The sequence below is a fragment of the Balaenoptera physalus genome (assembly GCF_965194825.1).
Source record: "Balaenoptera physalus genome assembly, chromosome: 11".
Lineage (NCBI taxonomy): Eukaryota > Metazoa > Chordata > Mammalia > Artiodactyla > Balaenopteridae > Balaenoptera > Balaenoptera physalus.
In genome coordinates this window covers 91,939,584-91,967,350 of record NC_138896.1, presented here as the reverse complement: position 1 = coordinate 91,967,350, position 27,767 = coordinate 91,939,584, and the positions used below count along the sequence as shown (strand labels likewise).

At 47.1% G+C, this 27,767-nt stretch overlaps 1 protein-coding gene across 2 annotated transcripts in view; it reads left to right on the top strand.

The window, feature by feature from the left end:
- Positions 1–1,235: 1,235 nt before the first annotated feature.
- EIF4E3 (eukaryotic translation initiation factor 4E family member 3) overlaps positions 1,236–27,767 on the top strand; it is a 44,586-nt gene continuing 18,054 nt past the window's right edge. The window contains exons 1-4 of one of the 2 annotated variants that reach the window (XM_082412390.1): positions 1,236–1,475; positions 16,332–16,404; positions 24,830–24,924; positions 26,530–26,590. In XM_082412390.1, coding sequence (XP_082268516.1) covers positions 1,291–1,475; positions 16,332–16,404; positions 24,830–24,924; positions 26,530–26,590 — 414 coding nt within the window. In that variant the 5' untranslated portion in view covers positions 1,236–1,290. The remainder of the gene's footprint in view (positions 1,476–16,331; positions 16,405–24,829; positions 24,925–26,529; positions 26,591–27,767) is intronic. The other variant, XM_082412389.1, reaches the window with a different exon arrangement.

The following is a 27,767-nucleotide window of genomic DNA, read 5'->3' as shown; positions in this document are numbered from 1 at the left end:
TCATTGTGGTCATTTTATCTGAACTTGAATACCTTTTAGGGAAGGCACCTACCCTGGGATTCATAACAGGTGTTTACCATGCCTGTGAAACCCCCAAACCCATCTAGTTTTGTAGCTCCTCTTCTAGTCCATCCCAGAGATGCTCAGGCTAAGAGCGGAATGTATGCTAGGCCACGGAGAAAATCTTTGAGGAGACAGAACTCTACATCCACAGCTGGCAAAGACCAGAGAGGCACTATCCAGAAATTCAAGTTTAAGGAGGGTGTCCATGTCCATGCCAGTTATGACATGTGTGTTCACATGCCCTCATGCGTCTCCTTTTCTTTTGAAAGAGAGAATGATAGACACTTGCCAAGGGGCGGTGCTAGGAGGCTCAGGAATCTTAATGGCCCTAGGGGCTTCCTGTGTATTCAAAGGTGCAGAGAGCGGAGGGCTGGGGTCCTGATGCCCAGTTTCCTCCTCCTTCCTTGTGGGTGCTTTGGGGCAAGTGTGGAGACCTTGGGCTGATTTTGAGCACCCTCATTTAAAGGCGGTCACACTCTGGGCACCTGGTGGCTCCTTCAAATCAGCTGAGTTAGGAAACATGCAAAACTGACCTGTAACAACTTCATGCCCCGGTCAGTGGTCCTGGTTGTCTGTCTGACCCTTTCTTTCTGCACTCTTGGGCACTGCAGTCTCTATTCATTTGGCCAGCGGTTCCCTGGGCATCTGTCTCTCACATCCAACTGTGCTTCCATCTGCCCTTCCATCCCTCCACCCCTCCTCCAACCATCTGCCAGCTTTCCCACCCATCCATCAGACTGCTGGTATGTCTGTCCACCCCTCCTCCCCTCCCACCACGTGGGTCTGAGACTCCATCCACTGGACCATCCATCCATCCATCCCTCCATCTTTCTGTAGCCACCCATACATCTTGCTCACCTCCTGTCTGGCTGCAGAACCCACCGCTTGACCCTTCCTCTGTTCCCCCCACCCCTGTAGCCTGGAATCCGTCCCCGCCGCTGCTCTGCCCTCCCCCTGACCCGCGAGTCCGTCAGTCCCCGCACGCTGGGTCGGTGCCTGCGCCGAATCGGTCCCCCACTCGCGTGGGCCGTGCTTTTGTTCGGCTGCCCCAGGCGGGCCGGGCCCGGGCGGCCCGGCGGCGCGGCTCCCAGGCCGGGCGGGCGAAGGGCCGGGCCGGGGCGGGGCGCGCGCGGGGCGGGGCGGCCGCGGCGGGGCGGGCGGGGGCCTGGGTGACTCAGCCGCTGCTCGCCCCGCGCGTCCGCCGGCCTCGCAGGCGGGGCGGAGAAAATGGCGTTGCCCCCGGCCGCCGCGCCCCCCGCCGGGGCCCGGGCACCGCCGGGGCCCCGCGCCGCCGCCGCCGCCGCCGCCGCCACCACCACCGCGCCGCCGCTGGGCCTGCAGCAGCTCTCGGAGCTGCGGCCCGAGCCGGGCGGGATCCCGCTGCACTCGCCCTGGACCTTCTGGCTCGACAGGTGAGGGGAGCGCGGGGCTCGCCGCCGCCACCGCCGCCGTGCGCCCGCCGGGCCTGCGCCACCGCTTTGTCTCGGGGTCCGCCTCCCCCGCCCCGGGCCGGGTGCGCTCGGGCGGCCCGGCCCCCAGCCCCGGGCCCCGGGCGCCGGCCCCACCGCGCGAGCTCGCGCAGAGCCGGCTCGGAAGCCGAGGGTTTCGGGCCGGCGCGAGCGGCTGTCGGGCGGCCTCGCCTCACGGCCGGGAGAGAAAACACGCAGTCCCCAAAGTTTCGGCAGCACTTTTCCTCTTTCTTTCCTTCCGAAGAAGAAACGCCGGCGGGCGGGTATCCTGGCTGGGCAGTGGGAGATGCCGGGCCTGGCGGGGGTGATCGGTCCTCGCTGTAAAGTGGGGCGAGTGATGCTGTCCTGGTCACCCCCCCCCCCCACGGGGCTCTGGGGGAACTCGGGACACGACCCTCGCTGTGACAGCGCTCGGGAAAGTCGACCAGTCCCCTGGGAAGTGTGCGGAGGTGGTATTACTATGGCACAGCGGGCGCCTACCCCCGCCCACCGATGCTGCCTTTGAATTCTTTCTCATCCACTGGGCAGCTATTTCTTGAGCACTTACTGTGGACCCACACGCCTGCTAGGCGCTGGGGATTCAGTGGTGAGCCTTGCCTCACCTTGTTGGTCAAGTGGGCACAATTATAGCTTTCTCAGGGAACAGCTCAGGTACCTTCTCAGAAATGCCTACATGACTGCCGCGTCTAAATTAGCACCCCTCCTCCCTCCCATCACTCATGTCCTCCCTGTTTTTCTTCATAAAGTTTATAATGCTACCGAGTTGTGTTGTGTAGAAAACTGTTTATTTTTTCTTCTGTCTCAATCCCTCAACATTACCCTCTCTGTCACGGGCCAGTGAGCAGGAACTTTGTGCCTGGCACCTAGTAGGAGCGCAAGAAATTTTTGACAAATGAATAAATGGATGAATTGCAAAGTCCCTTCGTAGTATCTGTCACCCAGCCGGTGCCCAAGGATGGCACTTCAAGGTTGTCCCAAGAGCTTATGGAAGTTTTGATGACACTGTATCTGTATGGTTAAGTGTTAGGGAGGCATGGATGTGTCAGTTTTCTGTGAAATTTACTCAGTAGACGCCAGTCTGGTTTTTAAAAGCCTTGCGTAAAATACCTGCAAGATTTTTAAAAAGTGATATTCATCTTTTCTTAGGGAGACAAGCTCATTCCTTTCTTCCTGTTGGAATTAGCACCAATCTACAAGAATTGACACTTGGAGTCATTGTCTTTTCCGGGGACACAGAGAAGTTGGGGGGTGGGGAAGATACAGTGAGTCTCGTTTTTGTTTTTTTTTTTTTCTAATATTTTCACTTTCGTTATGAGATGCTGAGAGAGCGTTTTACTGTCAAAACAAGAATGGTTTTGGCACATTGTAGCAGAATGAAATCATGTGTGTCTTTGTTTTCAAAGGTGTGTTGTAATTGCTGTTACCTGGTATCTGTTTTCAAGGCGTTAAATCTGGACCTCTGGACCATTGGCTACCGGTGGGCTGCTGGAAACAGTATCAAGGGAGTGTGTTTATAAACAGGTCAAAGATTAGTCTCCTTACAGGCACAACATTTTTAAGAATGGCCTAAGATACTAATACTATATAGCAACACAACTTTTAAAGAATATCTGGTATCTTTTTTTTTTTGGAAGCATAGTTGATATACAGTATTATGTAAGTTACACAGTGTACAATATAGTGATTCATAATTTTTAAAGGTTATACTCCATTTGTAGTTACTATAAAATATTGACTCTATTCCCTGTGTTGTAAATATATCTTTGTAGCTTAACACAACTTTTAAAGAATATCTAATATCTTTTAAGTTAAGACCATGGTAACTCCAACGAAGACAGACTGTAGCTTTTCTACTGTGTGTTTGCACATTTTTGTTCTCTGAAAGCTAGTAATCAAATGAAACATGTTACTGCCACCACGTCCAAATCTTCAACAGAAGTGGCTGTATTAATTTAGAAATGATATTTAGTTCCAGCATTGCACATACGAATTCATTTTGCCTGATCAGTCATCTCATCGCTACTATTGAACTTGCTCCACTTCCCTGGAGATGCAGCATGCCCCTCTTTCCCTCAGGGTTGTGAACACATTGTCTTCTAGAGGTTCCCTTGTATCTTTTTTCCCCCCAGACAAACAAGATTGTAGCAAGGGTGGTAAGGCTCTCAGGAGAGCCCTCCAAGGGCAGCCTTCACCTCAGGTAGCTGATGTCTGCCGCCGATGACATCAGTCTCGAGAACCACACCATCCAAAGGTCTCCTGCTACTTGAAAGTCTTTGGCACCTACCTCTTGGCCTGTCCTACCTTCCAGCCTACTCTCTGTGATGATGAACAAATGATCTAGCCTCACTAGGCCTCACTTGCATGGTTTGTGAAATGGGGATAAATAATCATAGGCTATTCTGAGGGCTACATGAGTGCTATGAATGTAAAACACCAACGAGTGTCCTAGCATAGACTACGTGTACAGTAAATGCTAACGACTAAAATTATTATTCAGTGCTCCCTAATTACCACCCATTCGCCCATCAGTGGTTCCCCAGAGCAACTTGTCTGAATTTAGTGTTAGGAAGCCAGCATCCTAATTTATTCCCATCATGCATGAATTTGAGAGTCCCTCCAGTAGAGTTATTTGCAGTTTCAGTAGTAAACTCCAGTAAGTCTTTATTTGTTTTCTTTTGTTTTTTTAAATACATTTATTTATTTATTTATTTATTTTTGGCTGTGTTGGGTCTTCGTTTCTGTGCGAGGGCTTTCTCTAGTTGCGGCGAGCGGGGGCCACTCTTCATCGCGGTGCGCGGGCCTCTCACTGTCGCGGCCTCTCTTGTTGCGGAGCACAGGCTCCAGACGCGCAGGCTCAGTAGTTGTGGCTCACGGGCCCAGTTGCTCCGCGGCATGTGGGATCCTCCCGGACCAGGGCTCGAACCCGCGTCCCCTGCATTGGCAGGCGGATTCTCAACCACTGCGCCACCAGGGAAGCCCGTGTTTTTTTGTTTTTTAATTAGACTTTATGGCTAAGGATTCAAACATTTGGGGGATAATTTTGGCTGGGGGTATAGGATGAAGAGTTTTCCTCCCCTTTTCTGAGTATGTAAAACTCGGACCTGTCTTGATTCTTGGAGGCCACTCTTGGTTGTGTGCCTCTGACTGCTTTGTTTTCATCGCATGGTGACCCCCCTCTCCTCTAAGTTTTATACATGGGCTCAGTGCTCAGGCCTCTTCTCTTGTTCCCATCCACACCAGTGATCTCATCCAGTCACAAGGCTTTCAGCTCCATCTGTGCGCTGGTGATTCCCAAAACCTTACACTCATGCATCCAACTCCTCCTCTCCGTTTCCATGTGGATGTCTAATACACATCCTTACTCAACACGTGCCAAACCGCTTCCTCGGCTGCCCTCCCCATCTTGTCTCCTTCGTCTGTGTCATCTCAGACCAGAGCAGTTAACAGCAACTCCATCCTTCCAGTTGTTCGTCGCCCCCCTCCAGATCTTGGAGTCATCTGTGATTCTCCTGCTCTTCCTCCTTACCTCCGCCCCTTTTCCATCCCCTTCCCCACCCTTCTTCCTCCTGCTACATCCGTTAACAACAAATGCTATTGATTCTACCCTCAAATGCATCTAGAATCCAATGTATTCTCACCACCCGCATCCCAGACCCTGGACCACACCACATCTGTGACCTGGATGAAGGCAAGAGCATCCTAACTGCTCTCCCTGCTTCTGCTCTTGCCCCATACAGTTCATTCCCATCACAGCAGCCAAAGCGGTCCCTTTAAATACCACAGTTAAAACGTGTCACTTCTCTGCTCCCAGGTCCTCTCCGAGCAAAAGCCAGAGTGCTTATCATGGCCCTTGAGACTCTGCAGCATTTCCTGGCCCCGCCTGGTACACCTTTCTCCTGCTGTCTCTCTGTCACTCTCCCTGCTGCACGTGCCCTTCTAGCTTGCTGGACCCCTTGCTGTTTCTCCATCATCCTAAGCATGGGCCTTTGCCACTGGGGGGTCCTTCCTCCTGGGATGCTCTTCCCTCGATCATCTGCTAGGTCTGCGCTTCCCTTACTTCCAGTCTCTGCTCGAATGTCATCTTCTCAGCGAGGCCTTCCCTGACCACTGGTACAAAATGGCCCGCATCTCCTGACACGCTCCCCGAGGCCCTGCTCCTGCTTTATTGTCTCTGTAGGGTTAACACTGTTTGTGTGTCTGCTCGTCACCAGAATGGACACTTCCCAGGGTTCTTTTCCCCACCACTCTGTCCTCAGCTCCTAGATCAGAGCCTAGGACAGCTCAGCCCACACTGAATATTTAGGGGCCTGTTGAATTCTACCCACAGTGACTTTCCCTTCTCCTGTGGCGGCTGATTTTACTCTAATTATCAGTTGCAAATCTGCATCCTAGCCCTGACCTCTCTCCTGTGTTCTGGACACACACGACCTACCCTGTTATGGTCAACACCACCACCGTCCTACCTGGAATCCCCTTCTCTCTCACATACCCTTCCCCGTCCAGTTCTGTACTTGACGTTGCTCCAAGGCTAAGCCGTCCCGTCCTCTCCGTGTCCCTCCCTCTGCACATCCTGGGCCCCTCCAGCCCCAGTCACATGCTATAGCCTCCTGCTCCCAAGCTTGTCCCTCCCCAAGCCTCCCCGACCTGGGCTCACAGGTTAGCCTTCTAAACTACGCCTGGTCTCGTCGTTCCAAAACTCCCCTGCCCCTCTCCTCTGGCACGGCAGTGGATTTTGACTCTGTGTCTCTCACCACCTTAGGGTGCCTCTGTTGTGGGGTTGTGTGCTCCAGCCAGGTGCAATTGTGGGTCTGCACCCCTACCTTTACCAGCAGGTCTGATTGACTTTTGTGGTACAAACTTCTGTATTGCTGTTTTTAATGTGAAACCCACCTCCTTTTCAGCTTCATCACCTGTGTCTCCCCAACTCCATTATACCGCTCAGTCTGCCCATTCTCTCTGGTAACAACAGCAAACGCCTGGCCCTTCTGCTGGATAAACCATGGACTTGCCAGCCTCTGAGATTTGTCTTGTGAAGTTCCTTCTGCTTGGGTTGCCCTCCTCCCCTTTGTCTACCACACATCCTTCGAGGCCTTCCTGAGTTGCCACCTCTATAATTGTCCTTAAAAGGACTTGGCCCAGGCATGATTAAGCCCACCTCCTTTGTGGTCCTACCGCAGGTTTATAGCCTGTATTTGTATTAAGGGTCATTACTTCCTCCTCCGTCCCTCCCTCTTGACCATGAGACACATAACTGCCTCGTGTCTGCTCCCGGAAGTGTGCCTTAGAGTGTGCATAGTAGGTACCTAGTGAGTGTTTGTGTTCTTGTGGTTTGAATCGCAAAGGTGGGCCCTCACTACATCGCCCACCAACCCCACCCCATCAGGATTTAGCTCCACCCACAGTGTTAAAAGATACAGCCTCCCAACCCTGCCCCAGCCCTGCTCCATCAGACCTCTGGGGTAGAATGTGCATTTGTAACAAATGCCTCAGGTGCCAAAACTTCACAGTTACTGCTCTGTTTGTTGGTGAGATTAACGAACATATTAGTCGCCAGTCACTGTTGTAGGTGCTGAGAATGCGAAGATGACAACGTGGGCCTGGGCCTCCCAGGAGGTTACACACCATCTGCTTCAGTGGCATCAGTTCAGCCAGGTACTGAACTCTAGAGGGACCCGCCTTCCAGGGTAGAGTACGTTCAAGTGTGTTCCAATGGTGTCTCCATAAGAACACATCTCATGGAGGCGGGGTGGGACCAGGCTTGACAGAGGATCCGCAAATTATCCTTGTTCATCCCAGAGCGGCCTGCTGGGTGTAGGTGAGGGCAGGGGGCTGCATGGAAGGCCGTAGGTGACAGGGAGAAAGTGGCTGGAGTTTCGACTTTTCCTATCCTTTTTCCCCGTTCTTGCCTTTCTGAACCCACAAGCTCTCTTAATGACCAGGATTTTATTTTCTGTAAGAGGCAAAGGGGTCCTGGGTACTTCAGGCAGGGAAAGGCCCTGACCTAGGGGATCCCAGCCTGTCCAACTGTGGGTCAGTAGCTGCTTCCTACAGACAGGCCTGAAGGCCCTAAACGTCCTCACTCAGAAAGCTTACTAGTCCTTACCTGGTACTAGCTTCTCGAAAATATATTTTCCTGTTTTCAGGATTACAGATGCCATTTCCTTATTTCCAAACCTAAGACAGCTGGCAGGACTTCAGTGACCTGGCCCTTCTTAGTTCCGTTGTCAGCTCTGTAACACTGTTACACTTCTCTTTCACCCAGCCTCCGTGTACTAAAGGATTAATTAGATATGGAGATGAAAAGAGTCCTAGTTGCTACCAGCAAGGAGCTCATAGGCCAGGAGTGACAATAGACAAGAGAAGGGGAAAAAATCAAAATCAAATAAACCTGCAAAAATAAACCATTTAGATTATATAGATAGTTTCAATAGATGCACTATTAAATGTTATTAATAGGCCCTGGCCCATTTTTGCAGGTGACTCTTTCTCAAACAGGAAGCTGGTGTAGCCACAAGCCACAGATCTATTTAAAAGTGATTAAAATGAAATCACCTTTAATGGAGTGAATGATATACAAGGGATCCCCTTCATCAAGTATCTGGGCTTGTGCAGATTTTCTCTCTGGCAGCTGAGCCTGATGTTAGTAAATTCAACAAGACGACGGGCTTTTAGGAGACACATCCCTGGCTTTGAAATTTTCCCCGTTTAGGTTATTCTCTTGGCTGAAATGAACTGATCTCTCATATAAGGTGAAGTCATCATTCGTTTTTTCACCAAACGTTTATTGTGTGCATGTGCCCTGGGCATGTCTATGCATAACTTGGCTATCCTGTAACATATGTAAAGTTTTAAACATTTTTTTTTCACTTTAACCTATTAACGTTCACAACTGTTTACTTCAGGGCACTGGGCACTAGACTGGAGCTGTACATAATTATCCACAGAATGCTCACAATACTGAAGTAGGCTGTACCTGCAACATTTTACACATGAGACAGCTGAGGCGCGGACAAGTACCTTGCCTGAGGTCACACAGCTAACGTAGAGCAGAAGCGGGATTTGGGGTAAGGACTGTGTGACCCCAAGCACTGGCATCCCTCACCCCACTGAGCACTGCTTCCCTGTGCGTATGAACAGGGAATGGGACACAGTTCTCCCGTATTTCATATCCTCGAATATGGGAGCTGGGCAGGACTCGAGAGGTCATCTGGACCTGCCACTGAATTTCTCAAATAAGGAAACTAGGGGCCAGTGTCACAGGAGATAATTAAGCCAAGGACTCCCTGCTTTAAAATTGGCAGAGAAAAAGAAGAGAGCCCCACCTAAAACCCATATTTAAGTGCCTTTATAGGATTGTCCTTCACATTTAATGATAACCCCGTCTTAATCATCTCTTTGGGTGATGAAGAAAATGCATCTGTGAAAAAAGATGATTTTTTTTTTTACATTTTTCCGATGATGCTGTCTGTATTCCATTAGCTTTTATTTCCCATTTATGGTGATTTGCTTTACATGATATAAGTCAACAAACCTCAAACTTTAATGTATAGACAGATCACCTGGGATTCAGCAGGTGTCAGGTGTGGCCTGGAGACCCTGCAGCTCTAACAAGCTCCCAGGTAATGCTGCTGGTTGATGGACTATATAAGTGGCAGGGATGTGGGCAGGGTTTGGGGAAACGTTTTCAGCTTCTTTCCTTTGTAGGAAGCATCTCCAGAAATCCAGGTCCCTGGTAAGTGGTACTGTGGTCTGCTGAGAGCTAGCCAAGGAATGGTTAAGATAATTTCTGAGGTACTGACAAAGGCATCTGTCCCCATGAATTTTATTCCTGAGCTTAGCCTGCAGCAACCAGGTGGGGTTTAATGGAGAAGGCACATTTGGACTGCTGGAAAGTCAGGGTTGAGGGTTGCAGGGTGCAGGAGAGTTGAGGATGTATTTGGTGCGGCGTTGTGTTTGCAGCACCAAGCAGAGTAGGGGGTCATGCTGGAAGTGATTAGTTTAGGCTCCTGACAAAGAACCAGGTTGCCAGGGACCCTTGGTTCAAGTACCAACTCTCCTATTAGCCAACTGTGAGCCTTTGGGCAAGTCGCCACCCTCAGACTTAGTTTGCTTATCTGCAGAGTGGGGTTGCAACCGTTATTTACCTCATGGTGTTTAATTAATAATGCATGCATGTAGCACACAATGTGTGATCTTTTCACCTACTGGGAGCACAGTAAACATCTCTTGAATAAGAGGGAGTATAAAAATGCTTTGAAGCATCTCAGACTCAAATTGAGCTAAATGAGTTCTGTCTTGTGAAGATTCTCAGGAACCTGCTTTAATGAATTGATAAAGATGATTTGTAAATAACACATTGAATTATTGCATGTAAATGGTGGTTATGTGCCTGGAAACCATTTAAGTTGAATAGTTGGTCCAACTTATTGAACTTCCTGCCTTCTCCTAATTCCCCAAATGAAAAGTGATTTTAACCAGTTTTACATAGAGAATCTTAAGATGCATTTGCTCTAATTCCGTGATTAAGTTGAAGACACACAAGGGCAATATAAAGCTGGACTTGGGGATTTTGTAACATTAAGAGTTCCCCTGACATCTTACACTAATCGTCTACTTGGCAGACCTAGGAGGATCCCTTCCCACTCCTGCCTTAACCCATAACAGCTTCTGGATTCGCCAGGTCCAAGTGGAAGCAGCTCCTCGAAGCTGTGGCCTTAAGCCCAGAGAGACTGGCACCGGATGGGCTTTCTTTCCTGAGGATGGACCCAGGAGTTTCTCAGCTCTGTGTCACTCTCACAGACTTCTTGGGATTTTTGCCCTCGGTCCCACAGATTAGAAAATGCGCTCAGTGTCTCTTAGTTGTGATGGCTTCCCCCTCTGTTCCTCTTCTGCTCTTGCCGCTGCTGCTGGTGACGACAGCAACTGTTGCTTGTTAGATGCCAGTTGCTGTGTAAATACTTCATGCACCTTAGCCCTTGCAGTCTAAGTAGCAGTCTAAGTAGGGGTAGAGACCATTCTCAGAAAGGGGAAGCGAGGGTCAGGAGAGTCAGGCTTGTCACACAGCGGGTGGCTGGCAGAGCTGGAACTCACTTCTGTCGATTTCAAAGACCATCCTCCTAAGCCCTCTGCTTTCCTGCCTTCCTGCCACAGCCCAGCTTGGCTTTTGTTTGGTAAATTATCTTCCTCTCATGTCCAGCCTCCGAAAATGATGACCTGTAAATGCGTTCTTCCCGAATTGTGTTCCTTGTATCACGTTTTGGGGTATCGTTATTGCCAAGGGTTCTGGTGGCGTCTAACCCTGTCCCGCGTCTCTTCTTCCCTCCCCCCAGCCCCTGCCCCCCAGCAGTGTGGCTAAATGGGTAGTGGTGGAGGAGGGAGTGAGTGGCAAGGGCAGTGGGTGGGCCCAAGGATGGAAGAGATAACCTAAGAAGGGCTGAGAGGGGGATTTGGCGGAAGATGTGCTGTCTGTGACCACCCATGCTGACAGTGACTGCTTGGTGTTTTACTGAGAAGCGCCCTCCTCCAAGAGGAAGATCGTGGGCCTCAGAGCCAGAGAGACCAGGAAAAGAACCCGGATCTGCTCCTCAAAAACAGGCTCACTGAGTTTGTTTCCTAGTCTGTAAATGGAGATAATGATACCAACCTGGCAAGCTTGCTGTAAGGATTGGAGATCTATATGCAAACCCCTCTCATATAGTACGTGCTCCGTAAAAGGAAGCCATTATTATATTACTGTCATTAAATCAGAGGGGAAACTCCTAGTGGAACAATTCAAACTCCTTAACCTGATCCATCCAGGAGGCATTTCTTGTTCCATTGCTGTGTTCTCAGCTCCAGCTGTATACTGTGAGAGGGTGACATAGTATTCAAAGAACGTGAAAGTAGGTCCTGATTCCTTGGTTCTACGATTGTCCACATTCAACGTTATATTACTGGTATATTCCTCCCTCAACTTCTTCTCACACTTCCTGCCTCCCAGGCCAACAAAGAGGAACCTAAACATTGTTTCTTTGCCTTTAGCAATCTGGGAAGTTCAGAGAGGCAGGGGTGCCAGTTCTAGAGCATACGCTTCATGAGGACAAGGGCTTCATCTCGAATGAGCACTGCTGTGTCCTCGTCAGCTAAAAGAGGCGTGCAATGAATCTTTGGTGGTTAAATAAATTATAGGTCTTCTTAGGCTGTTTGTTGCACGTACACGGCAGGGTTTCTCAGCGTGGACTCTTGCCATTTTGGACCTGATCACCCTTTGTTGCGGGTGCTGTCCTGTCCAGCCCTGGCTTTGCCCACTCGATGCCAGCGGCACCCCTCCAGTGGTGAAAACCGGAAATGTCTCTGGGTATTGCCAGATGTCTTCTCCTCAGAGGCCCCATCACCTCTACCTAGATGAGCGCCCTTGGTCTGCAGAGAGAGGGTTTGGTTAGGGTTCTGTTGAGAGGTTTGGGTTTGTAACATGAAGGAAGTCAAAAGATTTTTTTAAAGATGTGAGAATGTACTGTATGTATGATACCAGTAAAAAAAAAAAAAAAAAAAGTTTCCTTCATTGAAATCCACTACACACACTTCCCTTCCAGTTGCCGCAACTTTCTGTTAGAGGAAAAGGGAAGAGAGGGTTGCCGGCTGCCTGCTGCCGGGGCTGCAGCTTTGCCAGCAGCTGCCCGCACTGCTACTTTAAGAAACAGTAACTGTAGATGGTACGGCTTCCAGTTCAACTTTGAATCAGCAAGTCCAGTACAGACTGACCTGTTTACAAGGCAGATCACTTACAAATCTCGGCTTGTTTTCCATTTTAAAATTGATTTTGTGGATATGGCCCAGTTCTGTTTGCTAAAGATGGCTGAGGTTCAGGCACGAGGTATAGGCTTTTTAGTGTTTTCTAGTGACTGTCTGGATCAGATTTGGCTTGCAGGAGAATGGCTTTCCTTGCGCTGGCCAAGCCAGCCAACCATTCACTACTGTCAGAAGGTCCGACAGCATTTTTCTTATTTTGACACCTGGATATTCATAAAACTGTCCAGCATCTGGAAGGAACCTTGAAAATTAGAGAATCCAACCTCCTTCATTAAGAAATTAGGCAACTCATGGCACAGGGAGATCAGCTCGGTGCTTTGCGACCACCTAGAGGGATGGGATAAGGAGGGTGGGAGGGAGACGCAAGAGGGAGGAGATACGGGGATATATGTATATGTATAGCTGATTCATTTTGTTATACAGCAGAAACTAACACAACACTATAAAGCAATTATACTCCAATAAAGATGTTAAAAAAAAAAAAAGACATTAGGCAAGTCATTTTCCATAGAAGCTGACACGTTTCCTTTCAAACACCAATACATCAGCATCCTAAGATGTTAAGCAGAATAGAGCTGTTGTTGAGCGTGATCCTGTTGGTTTTAGCGAGGACCTTCTCTACCTTGATCTGATGGAAAGACTATTCGAAGAACATAACGTGGACACAATCTTGTATTAAAAGTAGGATTCAGCAAAACGGCAGCCTTGATGAGAACACACCAAGAGTCAATTATAAAACTCCGTTAAAAAATGTAAGTGTGTAGGGGCTTCCCTGGTGGCGCAGTGCTTAAGAATCCACCTGCCAACACAGGGGACACGGGTTCGAGTCCTGGTCCGGGAACATCCCACATGCCGTGGAGCGACTAAGCCTGTGCGTCACAATTACTGAGCCTGCGCTCTAGAGCCCGCGAGCCACAACTACTGAAGCCCGCGTGCCTAGAGCCTGTGCTCTGCAACAAGAGAAGCCACCGCAATGAGAAGCCCACACACTGCAACAAAGAGTAGACCCCCCCCACTCGCCGCAACTAGAGAAAGCCCGCACGCAGCAACGAAGACCCAACGCAGCCAAAAATAAATGAATCAATAAATAAATTTATTTTTTAAAAAAAGTAAGTGTGTACATGGCTTGACTGGACAGTTTAGCAGTGAGGGGTAAAGAGCAGGAAGTCTCAGGTCACCTGTACGCAAATCAGGTTTCTGTGGCCTGAGGCACCTTATCAAACCTCTGTAGGCACCGGGCTGCTCAGCTGTAAAATGGTAGGAAATAATAATGACATCTGAATACGCAGGCTTGCGAGGATTCAGTGCTGTGATGAAGGTGACTCGCTGAGCGCACAAGCAAGAATTCAGTCCACGCACGTCAGCCCCTGGCATTGTTGTCGTATGAAGCGCTGCCTCCTTGTTTCATGCTAGAGCCCTTCTTGGACTCTGGAGACTATAGACGTTTCTTCAGAAACCTAGTGCAGTGAAACTGAACAGACCTAAATGACTTTGTATAATTGTCTGCTGCTAGAATATGAGTAAAAGACCAGAACGTGGAGACAGAGGCATTTAAAAAGAGGCATATAAAGCAAAGGTTTATCAGTGATTTTTTTTCTGGGTGAAATGGTGGTATTCTCATGTTGTATTTGCTTAAGTTGACATGTTGTATGAGGTGAACACTCAAATTATACTCATGCTAAACCGTCATAGATTGAATGGTAGCTTTAAAAATTAGTAAAAATTCAAAATACACAGTTTTTTTTTTTTTTTTTTTTTTTTTAATTTTTATTTATTTATTTTATTTATGGCTGTGTTGGGTCTTCGTTTCTGTGCGAGGGCTTTCTCTAGTTGTGGCAAGCGGGGGCCACTCTTCATCGCGGTGCGCGGGCCTCTCACTATCGCGGCCTCTCTTGTTGCGGAGCACAGGCTCCAGACGCGCAGGCTCAGTAGTTGTGGCTCACGGGCCCAGTTGCTCCGCGGCATGTGGGATCTTCCCAGACCAGGGCTCGAACCCGTGTCTCCTGCATTGGCAGGCAGATTCTCAACCACTGCGCCACCAGGGAAGCCCCAAAATACACAGTTTTAAAAATGAAAAAATGCAAAGGACATTTCCTACCTTTGGATCCTTATACCACCCCCTCCCCCAATCCCACTAGGGAAAGAACCCTGTCTATATTCTGCTATATGCTTTGGGCAGCCAGGGGTATATCTTCCGGGCACATTTGGTGGAGAAGTCAGCTAAACTCTTCAAAGGAAGAAAAGTCAGTATTAGAATAAATGCCAGTAGATTTTCATAGAAAGGCAATAGATTGTTCATGTGAAAACCTACTCAGAAAAGGTTAAGGTTTTGGGGGATTTTTTTTAGTTTTTTTCCCCAATCCTTTTGTAATTTAAACCCCAAACAGCATAAAACCTGTATCAAATAGCAAATTAGTATTTATCTAAGTCAATACAGTCGTACCCCGGGCAGTCCAGATAGAGCGACGGATGCATCGTGGGTCAGACGCCACCGTCGCAGGTGCTGATCCAGTGCCTTGCTCTTCATCACGTCCTGCAACGTAGCTATTTGAGGCTTCGGGTCTGGCGGCAGAATGCAGTCATGGTGGTTATCGTGGATTTGCGTTTGTCAAACAAACAACGTCCGGCACACTCATAATAACTAGAAAAGAGTTGTAAACCTGGTGCTTTGGGGAAGATTTATTTATCAGACTCCCCCCGCTCAACAGGGTCCCTTGTTTGCCTCCACACTAGTCCGTAATTATGCTTCCTTGTGACCTCCAGGCTAGGGAGCTGTGTTCAGAAGTGCGTCTTTTATATCAGGTTCAACACCCAGGTCCATATGACTGGTCCATAATTCCAGGACTGTAGTCTGCAGAGCTGTGCCCCTGGTGCCTGATGCTTGCCGCACACCTGGGCCTCGCCCTCTGCTCTGCCATCCCCTCCACCTCTGAGCGGGCTCAGTTTTGTGCACATGTCTTGCCAGGAAGTTCACCATCTTGAGATCCCCTGGGGACTGTGTCTCGGAGGGTCAGTGGCTGGTAAGGAGCATTCCTTTTATAGATTCCAGATCCTGGTGGGTCAGCTGTGAGCTGGTGCTTGCTCCACACCGCCAGCCTCTTAGTTCTTACAGCCAGACATGGGGCTGTCAAGCATTACTTGAGTTTTTCAACCTTAGGCCTGATGTCGCTGGACCCCAACATTCCTGAGTGAGACCTGCTAATTCAGTGTAGGGAGAAAGGAGAGGTAGCAAGGATGGAGAGGCTTCACTTCTGCAGATTAATGAGACCACGTCCTGTTACCCCCAAACCCAGGACATGGTGCTGGGTAAAGCCCGTCACGGTGGATGGTTCTTCTGGTGAATAAGCTGGTAGTATGTTGCCATCTAGTGGAACATACGGCAAACTAAAGATGAATGTATTCTGACCGCAGAGTTCAGCAGAGATAATTAAATCCGCCAGAGAAAATAACTGAAAGTATTTTCTAAAGGCAGGTGTTTTGGAAACACATGCAAATTCAAGTGAGGCGAAGGGTGACTTTTAGTAATCATGTTTTCTTAAAGTTGGCAAAAGGTCACCCAAGAGTTCATGAATATTTACCACCAAGGAACTAACAAATTTTTCAAACATATAACCAGGTCAGAACCCTGCACTGTCATTGTCATTGTCATCTATACAACAGACCCAGTTTCCTATCCAGAGTCCTAGGCCAAAAAGGCTTGGTTGCAACATGGTTATTTTTGTATTTTTTAAAATGTGATTTTAAGGTTTCCAATGTGTTTCTTACATTTCCAGTTTTCCTGTTAAACCTCCACAGGATAAATATGCTTATTTTTAGGAGACGCGAACACCTGACTTGACAAAGTAGGAGTTTCACATTTTAAATTCTAACCAGCATCCCAGAAGTGTCCGCGTCTGTGGTTTCAGACCTGATTTGTGTGAAGACCTGCAGACTTACATTACACTGTGGAATGTTTCATGAACACTGAAACATTTTCCTTGTTTCTTTGCTCTTTTGCTTCTGTTTGCTTAGATCCCTCCCTGGTGCCACAGCAGCTGAGTGCGCATCAAATCTGAAGAAAATCTACACAGTACAAACGGTACAGGTAAGATCAAGAAACCTGCTGCACGTGTGACAGTTAATCACCCAACCTGAGACCTGTGGCGTGCTGGCAGCGCCCCCCCGGGGCTGTGCCCTGACCTCAGCTCTCATGTCCACTCTGGCAGAGCAGCCCTCAGCCACGTCTACCCCAAAGGCCAGCTGAGCACGTGCCCGAGTGGCCTGCTGTTCTCTTGGTGACGTGTGGAACCTTATCGTCTCCCAGACCCTCGTGCCTCTGGTGTGGGTTTGACGATATCGCTCTGTGTCCTCATTTAAGCACCAGCTGAGCCGCTCCCTCTCTGGGCTCTATTTGCCATCAGTGAGAGGCCCTGGCACCCACCTGCAAGCCTACTGAAGGCCACAGGGCAGGATAGTGTTGAGCCTGAAAGTGGAAGGTCTCGGACCCGTGTCCTACTCCACGTTCAAATTCCATCATCCTAAACTGGGCAGGGATCAGCCCTTTAATTTGTGTAAGACTGGTGTGATGGTAGCACCTGCCTCCATGGGTGGGTATGAGGACCGAACGAGATGATGTCTTTATCAGGCTTAGCAGGAGACCTGATACATGGTAGGTTGTCAGCAAATGTAAGCTCTTAGATCTCTTAGTTCTTTCTCTACCCAACTCTTAGGATGAACATTAAAAAAAAAAAAAAAACCTGGTTTATTTAGTTGATCACATTACTGTTTTCTTCCAAAGCAAATTCTATCAGGTTTCTCCCCTTCCTCTAGTTTAATACATTGTTGTACACAAGATAAGGCTTTTAAGGCTGCTTCATACTTGCATTGACTATGTGTCCTGAATTTTCTAGAAAGGCCAGTTTTAAATCGTGTGTTCTGCCCTTAAATCTTTTAATGTCTTAGAAATTCCAATAGATCGGTGTCTCTTCGGCAGCCTCTCACTTGCACAGGAGTTGTGCAGAGATCTTTTTTCAGACACTTCTCCCAGTATCTGGTTCAGGAAATTTAGTACTCATGGTTATGCAGCCCCAGGAATCTGATTGTAAGGTGCCTCATGTGGCCACAGAGGGCCCTAAGCCGGGTGTAAAGACGCAGTCCCTACCACAGGCTGTCTCTGAACTATTTGAGAAAATGACCTAAGCATGTGGAGAGCAGAATAACAGTGCTGTTGTAAATAAGCGTTCAGTGCCAAGTACAAGCAGTGTCACAAGACAGCACGTGGGCCACCGTCCAGAGGGACAGATGCTCAGAGTCCGGGAAGGGGTCCCCTTCACTTCTCCCCGTGGTGACATTATGAACCTTGTTACCTCTTCCCAGCACCGCTGTGTAAACCTCAGAGCACTTGATTCTAAAGCCTGTCCTCATGTAGAAGTTCTTAGAGCCCACTGATTTTTTTTTTTTTTGAGGTCCTCATTAGACTTTTCCCACGCTATTGTGACATTGGGTCATCAGAACTGTGCCTGGGATTCCAGGAAGACATTGGTAAAGTTACACCGAGGGATTAGTTTGTTTCCCTGACCCTGTGTGATGACAACAGAGCATTGGTTGAGCCTTGGTATCTGGCAGCAAGCGACATAGGGTCTTCAGGGACCAATTTAAAGTACCCAGGCCGGCACATACTAGGAAATACCTTCTTAAAAACTTCATTGGGATATAATTTATTCAGTAAATGCAGGTTTCTTAAGTGTAGAAGTTTGGTAAATTTTGACAAAGATACGCAAACATGTAACTGTCACCCGGATCAAGATGAAAAAATTCCATCCTGTCGGGAAGTCTTTCTTCATGCCCTCTTCTTACCAGTCCTTCTTTTCCAGAAGCAACCACTATTCACATTTCTGTCACCGTGCATTGGTTTTGTCTTTTACTGAACCTCATATAAATGGAGTACTATATTGTGCCTGGTTCCTTTCACTCCATACATACTGAAGGATTCGATGAATGAATGAGAAATTAATAAATGAACCACTTTCCTGTCACAGCAGACTGCTCACATAACGATCTGTTAAGCTGTAACCACACATTCTCAATGGCGACAAAAATTGATGCTTGGTGTGGCCAAAAAAATCATGCTGTTTTTATGTAGAAAGCACAGATAGGCATACAGTACATAAAGAGATATATAGTGGTGGTATTAAAGTTTCACAAGAAAGTGATTAGGAAAAGGACTCCTTCAACATAGGGGGATGATAATGAAACACTGCCCCAAGGGGTCACGAAGTTCTGTCGTGTCTCCGATGTGTCTGTCCTCCTCCGTTTCTCCATCTGTAAAACAGGTGGTAGCAGTTCCTCCTCCCTAGGGTTGAGCGAGGGTTAAATGAGATTGCGTAGTTCTTAGTAGCGCTTGGTACTTAGTAAGCCCTCAGCTGTTGGCAGCTTTTACAGAAGGTTGGATTCTACGCTTCAGCTTCATCAGTTGACCGGGGAGGATGTGGGCCTGGGTGTAGGGTGGTCACACTGCCTGGGTTGGTATCTCACATCTGCAACTTAGTAGCTCAAGCAAGTTGCTTAATTTCTCTGTATCTGTTTGCTCATCTCTAAGATGGGAATAATTATGATACCAACTGCATCATGAGGTTGTGAGAATGAAATGGCACAAGGACGTAAAAATCACCTAGTAAGTGCTGGATGATAATAATGAATTCGTCTGCCGTTATTGGCCTGCTTCTATTGGAACATCTTCTTGTACATTCCTCAATCATGTTTTAAATCACAAAACTGTGTACCACTACTTCTAGATGATTTATTTCAAGCAGTCATTCCCCAGATTATACCACTGCAAATACCTCTACTTACGAGAATGTATTTAACTTGTCGATGAGTTTGGGGATTTCAGCCTGTGTCCTTAATATCTGTGAATAGTCCTTAGTATTTGAGAACTAGCCTGGGTGCTGATTTTAAAGTCATTTGAGGATATGCTTTTGCCCCACTGTCTTTTTATTTTGTGGTCATATGTTGATTCCTGAACTCTCGCTCTGTCAGCACTAAAAAATTACATCCCTAATAGTGTCTGTTTTTCCCTCGTCTATGTTTAGATGCAGTGTAATTATCATGTGGTATTAATGATTGCTTTCCATCAGGACATATTGAATAATATGTCTTTTTGTACTTTGAGGCCCTCAGCAAATCAGAGATGCTGATGGGGGTGGCAGAGGAATTGTTATCCCCGTTTGTTAGCTGGAGGGGCTGAGGCTGGGAGGCAAGTGGCCCAAAACGTGGTAGAAACAGCCAATCACGCTGTGCTCTGGGACCGGAACTCCCTCCTTTTCTAGGTCCGTCCTCTTGCTTTTGGTCCACCCTGACTGAGGAGTGAGGGAGGCCTGTGTCTCCAGCTGGCCCACTGACCCCTGCTGAGGGCTCTCATCACAGCTGCCAGTAATGTCCTCTGCTTGGAGTTAAATTTATTCCCTCCTTACCTGCCTTTCTTGGAAAATCCCATGTTTCATCTAGATGTGTTTTCCAGGCACTTAATGATTCCTTTTACCCTTTTGTAAACATTTCCAAATTTTCCACATTTCTTCTGTGTTTTTAAGTCCTAAATGCATGCAGCGCGGAATAGAACACAGCTTCTGAACAAGCCTGATTTTACCTGTGGGAGAAGGCAGTTACCGGCCAGATACGATTTGCAGGGGAGTGCCCCCTTGCTACCACAAGACCAAAATTCCAGCCCTGAAAACTCATTCCTGTGTAGCATTCTCACCCACCTCAGGTATCACCTTCAAGGTTTTGCCACACTGTGTCCTATTGTTCTGCGTCCTACGCAGTGGTCCCATAAATTGACTGACTTTTTACTTAAATTTACGGAAAACAGAAGCTTCATATTTCTTCTGTAAATGGATATCCAGCATCATTTATCATAAACAGAAGGTCTTCAGAGAAATATAGATACAATCCCTTAAAATGAAGAGACTCTTCCTTCTATACCTGTGTGTGGCCGGTGATATCAAGGCATCATCCCCTTATCAGAAGGTTGTGGAGCTGCTGTGCTCTTGCAGGTCATTGAGGTAGGACAGCAGATTGCTTTGCAAATCATTGGGAAAGGGGGGCTGTCCCTTTTGGGAGGAGAGGTTTTATAGGTCAGGACCGATCATGGAGAATGATAGAAAGATTGATTCAAAGTCCTCGCTGCCCTGGAACACAGCAGGGCAGCCCACGGTGGGTGGCATCCTGCAGTAGAATGACCTGCAGTGAACCATTTGGGTGAAGGGATAGGGTCGAGGGAAGAAAGAGAGAAACTCCCTCCTGAAAAAAGAGAGGGAAAGCCCTGCAGGCAGGTCTACTTCATAGTTCTGTTTAGTGAAGCTTAGTATCGAGAATAACAGGATTATGTCGCTGTCATTTAATTTATTCATGGGGTACGTGATGGGATCAACATTATAGTCACAACCCAGTTGTGCAGAAGCAGAACTGAAGTCAAAGTACCTGGGTCCTCTGTCTGCTGGCATGTTGGCAGTGGCAGCCGTTGTGCAGGTGGGGTGGGGTGGGAGGTTAAATCTTGCAAAGTGAAAGTGATTCAGTCACTTCAGATGTAAAACTTGGTCTCTCAAGGGGGATCAGAATATGCCACCCCAAAAAATGTCACTTAAGAATTACTTTGAACTGAAGGCAGTTGAAAAACAGCAGACCCAGGAGGAGCTCTCTGACCTCCTCTATCTGCCTGAAATCAGGGCATAAATTACCCTTTTAAAGGTGACATAAATTTACATTTGTAAAGGTATCCCTTTTTCTTACCACTTGAGTCTGCATAACAAACCTACTAAGCAAATGTGTGTACCCTGTATTTCCTCAGCACAGTCACACCATATACCACCTCTAGGGACCCCAGACCCCCTTTCCTTTGTCCGGTCACTCTCCACAATTTATCATCCTTTGTTAAAAGGGTGTATAAGCTTCTGAGTCCAATCACGTCTTTGGATTTTCACCAAAGTGAAAGCCCTGTGCACTGAAAAATATTAACATCAATAAACATATACCTATGGGCCTTACCCAGGAAGCCGAATACACACTGCTCTGCTGTTTCCCCCAACTTTTCTCCTGTTCTCTCAATGTGTGAACCCCACTTAGCTCCCTAACTCGGACTTTGTTTTTCATTCATTGACTTAACTGCGTGGTGAGAAATTGCCCACTCCCCCATCAGTCCTCCAAACTTTGGTTCTCACTTGAAGGCAAGCCCTCTGGAATGCAAAGCAAAACCCATTTCTCTCTCCACTACCTGGCTCTCCCAGGTCAGAAACACTTGGCTTTCAGCCTGTTGTGTCTGCTGTGAATTAAAAAACATCCATTAAGCTCTTCCTTGGTGTCCACACATGTTGACTGAATAAGTGATGCCTGACTTCCCTCCCTCTCCTCGGGTTGTCATTAAGGCTTTTGAAGAAAACGCTTCATTATTAGTAATAAACATTGTGCTTAGTTTTACTGAAATCTACTGTTTGCAGGCCACTTAGAATTAATTATAAGTCTAAGGGCTTTTGAAATCTGTTTGCAAGGTTCTATCTGTAGTAAAATTTAGATGCTTTAACAAACATAAAAGGATGTTACGGAGGATATGACCAGGAATTATCACGTTTCCAGTGAAACAGCGCTTTCGCTTCCGCAGGGGAGGAAGGTCTAAGGAGCTGTGTGATGCCGGGTTCCTTCCTTCAGCTCTTTTGCCATCCTACATGCTTGACGAGTATTCCACATACTGCGTGAGGTTTGCAATATGGAAACAGACTGACTTAGTGCCACGGACTTTCATGGGGCTCTTTTCAATGAGGTCACCGCATATTTCACTCTCATTTTGTGTTCATGCAGAAACATGCAAATATGCACTTGAATAAGTACGTTAAGGTCAGGGTGAAGTCTCTCACTGTATCTTCTTGGGCTGTAATCTCCTCTTCTCAGATTTGCCAAGACTAACAAAATCAGTTGTCTGTCTGTGTTTTCAAGAGACGCTTCTAAAGCTACACAGTGTAGCACGATCCTTAGTGTGATTTTCTCACCTTTGGAATGGGAGAAGCATTTTGTTGTGTTTTCCAAGGTGCTTCAAACACTGGGTGAAAAGTTAGGATTTGAGAACTTTGGCAAGGGTGTGAGGGCAGGTGCTTTGGCCTGGTATGCCTTTTAGGAGACTTGAAGTTTGCTGGCACCAAAGTCCTCTTGGTGGAAGCAGAGATGTATATTCTAGCATAAGTGTGTCCATAAATTCTGCACAGGTCATTGCCACATCACTGCAGAAGTCCTAGGCTAGAGCTAAGGCAGTGGCATAATCAGTGTGATGAAGGGCACGTGCTGGTGGGAAAACATCTTCAACAGGTGCCCCTCACTCTGTGACCTCATCCATGACCCCGTGACCTGGTCCATGGCTTCTAGGACTGGAGAAAGATGTGCCGAAAATATGTAGTAATATCTGCAGAGGAAATAGCTTAGTGGGTAAGGATGCAGGTTTTGGAATCCAACTGCCTGGCCTCAAATTCCAGCTCTGCCTATTCACACCCACACCACAGGCTATAACTGAAATATTGGGGTAATCTTATCATTTGCACTGATAGCAAACCATTTATAAGGTGGGTATCTCCACAAAGACAGATGTCTGAGGGTCTACTGTTACTACAGAGCTATTTTCAGTTACTTCCTACATTAGCACCGTTTTAGTATAAGGGACCCAAGGTATTCTTTTTGTTTATTTTTTGTTTTTTTCCTGACATTAAAAAAATTTTTTTCTTGTCATATTCTTTTTTAAAATAACTTTTATTGGAGTATAGTTGATTGACAGTGTGTTAGTTTCAGGTGTACAGCAAAGTGAATCAGTTATACATATGTCCACTTTTTTTTTTTTTAAGATTCTTTTCCCGTATAGGCCATTACAGAGTATTGAGTAGAGTTCCCTGTGCTCTACGGCAGGTTCTTATAAGGTATTCTTAATAAATCTATTGTCAGGTGGTTTGTCTTTTTTTTTTTTGCCTTCAGTTTTATCTGATCATTCCCTGGTGCTGGCCTTGCAGTTAATTTGGCTTCAGTTTTTATACAACGTGGGCTCAAAACAACCCATAAGGATTATCATTCAACATCGATAAAATGTCCTTCCACCTATGCTGCTGCATTCATGATGCCCTTGGATTCATGTTTCTAATTGTTCTATTGCTTGTTCTGGTCTCCTCAGATCCACTAGGAGACCCAGACAACCACCCCTGACTTACTTCACCACGCAGAGTGATGTTTTTCATTTGCATAGTAATTCTGTGCGTAGAGTTCTTAGCGTAGAGATTCTTGGTGCCATTCCAAACAAACTGGGAAGGGTTTTCTTCTTCGTAAACTCACTTCTTGTCCTAATCCTGATGGTCATACCACACAGTGGTGCTTGGGAGGATGAGTCTGTGTGCCTCAGTTTCCTTATCTATAAAACAAGAATAATAATTGTACCTCTGAATTAGGTTGTCATTAAGATAAATTACAGAAACACGTAAAAGGCATAGACTAAATCCTGGCCCTATTACTGTTGCTTCTGTTACTCTCATTGTTACTCTTACTCTATTATTTTTATGTAATCTGTTTCTGACTACCAGCCACCCTGCGTCTTAGTTCCAGCTGTTATAGCAGAATACCGTAGACTGGGTGCCTTCAACAACAAACATTGATGTCTCACAGTTCTGCAGGCTGGAAGTTCAAGGTCAGGGTGCCAGAATGGTCAAGTCCTGGTGAAGGCAGTCTTCCTGGGCTTATAGACAGATGGGCATCTTTTCATTATATATGCACATGGTGGAGGGAGAGGGCTAACTCTCTTCCTTTTCTTATTGGGACACTAATCCCATTATGGGAGGTGGGGGGCCGGTTCCATCCTTATGGCCTAATTATGCCCAAAGACCCCACCTCCTAATTCCATCGTACTGGGGGCTTGGGTTTCACTCTATGAGTTTGGAGAACACACAATCATGGAATTCCTAACACCGTGTATCTTGGGCAACTTGTGGCTTTGGCAGCTGAGGTATTCCCTTTTCCTTCTGGGAGAGGAAAGGAAGGGGGACAGAGCACGTGAGGTGATCCCTCCTTGCCTCCTCTGTACCCCATCCCCCAGTCCAAAGTGTAACACACTCTTTCTAGGCTTAGAAAGAAGACAGAGTCTGTGTCATAAGGAAATATGGTTCAGTACATATATTCAGCACTACAGGCTTTATTAGATGCCATATACCTGTCAGAAAAATCATTAGCAAGATCCTTACCCTGTTTTATGTGGAGACACATTGCATAGGGATGTTTGCTAAACCATAGCTTCCTGAAGCGTACAACTTAGCCTGCCTTCAGAAAAGAACATTCTTTAGTGTTATGTTACGTTTTCTAGCAGAAGATTACAAGGAATACTGAGAAAAATCTAGTTTGAATGGATAGGACTTAATGAGAATCTGATTTTTTTTTCTTTAATGCATTATTAATTTTATAAGCTAGAGGCACAGTAAGTCAATACTGGGTGTATTAAACAAAGTGTTTTTCTTTTAAAGATATTCTGGAGTGTGTACAATAATATTCCTCCTGTGACTAGCCTGCCTTTGAGATGTAGTTATCATTTAATGAGAGGAGAGAGACGACCACTTTGGTAAGTGTCTTCTGTATAGTTTGAGATTAAGGTGGGAGGGAAATGGTTGTGAACGTAATAAAATAACTTCATGCCAAATTGGAATGCCAAAGTAATTTTCTCCTGGTGGCGTTGCAGAGTCATTTTAGCCATGATTTAATTTTGAAGTAGACCCCTTCCCTCTCCCCCATTCCCCGTGTGCTCCAGAGTGATGACCAGGTGTCTCAGCCTCTGCCCATGGAGGACCCCATTGCAGTCTCACAATACATAGGTCCTCATTAGCTCGCTGCAGGTGCCATGCAGGTCTTTGTATGGGGGTGTGGCATCACTTGCGTTTCTTCTTTCACTTGTTCAGTAATGACCTGGACAGTGGAGTGAAAAAGCTTACAGGCTGGAGGGGAGATGAGGGAACAGATGCGGTACCCACATCTATTATATGAACAAAGATCATATAACCTCAGCCATACCTCATGTGGACCGCATAGAAAGTGTATGATACCGATCATGGCCCAGGGTCGAGGGGAAGGTGTCTTTTCTTCTTTAATAGCTGGAGTAGTGTTGAGGGTGGAGGACAGTAAGCCAGTTTGCCTAGGCTGGAGTCCCAGTTAGTAGTAAATCCTTGCATCATGTCCCTCAACTGATCTAAGCCATTTACTGATTAATAAAATGGGAATATATCTCAGCTCTTTGGTAGCAAATGGCAGAAACGTAAACTGAGCCAAGAAGAAAAAAAGGAACCTTTTGGCCTCTGTAACTAAACAGTCTACCGGGAGGGCTGATTTTGGGCGGATCTGGGTGCTCAGTTCTTATTAGGAATCTGACACTCTCCGTCAGACTTGCTTTGCTTTTCTCTGCCTTGTTTGAATTTTCAGGCAGGTTCTCCCGTTCGTGGTGACAAAATGGCTTTTATAAGCTCCAGTCTTAAGCCCTACAAGTTAGTCAATGTCAGCATTCACCAGCTCCAATAAAATGCCAGGGCAGGCTCTCATCGGCCCAGCGTGGGTTGCCTTTCCATCCCTGGCCAATCATAAAGACTAGGAAGCAAGCCTGGGTCCTAAGGCCACCTTTAAAGCTAGGATATGGAATCAGCCATATGAGGAAGGGTCTGGCATAAGAGTAGGGGACGAGTAGCTCCTTAAAGGGAAGTTGGGGGGCTCTTGCCAGCAGAGGGAGCAGTTACTACACAGGGAAACAGCAGATGTCCTCTACCGGGGCTGAGTCCCCCATGAGGCTTATGACACAAGATTGAAACGCGAATCAGATGACGCGATGTCAGGAGCATGACATTGAAATGTAAAGGCCTTCACACATGTGAAGCACTTGTATTAGTTTGTCCCCCCCGGGTGGTCTAGGGAACCTCTCATCACCACCTCCTTGCGGATGAGAACCTGGTGCCCCATCACCTTCCCTACCCTTTTGGCCCCTGAATCCCACTTTCTTCCCGCCCCATCTCCATCCCCTTCCTTTTTCTTTCATCTGCTTCTGTTTCCAGTAAAACGAACCGGGGAGAGTTTATTGCAGAATGCCCCATTGTTTTTTGTTTTTAATGTCATCCATTGTTAAACTAGATGTATGTAGAGCTACTTAATCCGTGATTGTAACTGTGAACATTGGTCTTTGATCCAGGGAAGAGGAGAGTAATGCAAAGGGTGGCGTATGGAAGATGAAAGTTCCCAAGGACAGCACGGTAGGTTTGTTCTCATCCTTTTCTAGAAGCTAAGTTCGGGGTTGTTGACTGCTTATGATGAACCTCTTGTGCGTTTTAGACAGTCCGCCTGGTAGACTCAGAACGGGACTGGGGGTGAGAGATTCTATTCTGACCTTGGTGGTTTTCTGCCTCACACTGTCACCTTGAAAATATATTGTGAGTCTCTGTAGAAATGCTGTAATAGTGTGACTGTATCTTATAGTTCTGAACAGCGACATGCCTATAAACTTGACAGAAAAGCTGATTAGGGCTGTCACGTCCTCCACAGCCGTAACCGACACGTGGAAGTGGGGTTACGTTGTGAGAAGCAGGATCCTTCCCAGCAAAGGCTCGTCGCTTCCCCACCGGGGCGACAAGCACTTCTGAGAATGACCGTGGCACAGAGAGCGGGGATGCGTGCGAGGCCTTGCATCTCACCGCTCTTTGGGGTTTCACGCGAGGCTGTGTCCAGTCTCCCTCCGGGGTTGATGAAACCCTGGTTGATGGCACGGCCTGCTCGGGCGCTGGTTGGCAGTGGTCAAGCCTCAGAATCCTGGGTTTCCCAGGAGTGGGCTGTAGTTCATTGTACTGACTGAAAAGAGCATTCAGATCTATTCTTAAGCCGCCTTTGAAGATGGATGAAAGGACACATGCTGCCCAGTCTCACCTTTTCATGGTTTCTTGCATGTGGATGAGCTCAAAGGACTGAAACATCTCCAGGGACCCATAGGCTTGACCTTGCATCGTTTCCCGATAAGCACAAACCTAAAGACATGACCCAGTTTGTTTGTTAAAGGTGCAAACTATCGCTAAGATGCGTAGCTACGAGATTTGGCTAGTATTTGGCATATATAATTTTTAAAACGTCAGGGGAGCAAACAGAAAACCAAGCAAGGCCTGTGAAGCTCTTCCTGCCCCTCTAAAAGGAGAGAAAGTTGGTTTGAATTTCCATAAGAACACGTTTCCCTTGCCATGTTCTTTATTTACTTGCAGTAGACATTGACTTCTGGTAGAAACAATCATGATGTCAGCGTTGGCTGAAAGGTAGCTGAAAGACAAGTTTGTCCTCCCTCCTTGTCAGCTCACTTGACCACATTCAGTCGCAAATAATAACGCTTTCACATCTGAACAAGTGTCCTCATGCCAAGCGGCTCAGCCCTCTCTTTGTTGCTGGCCA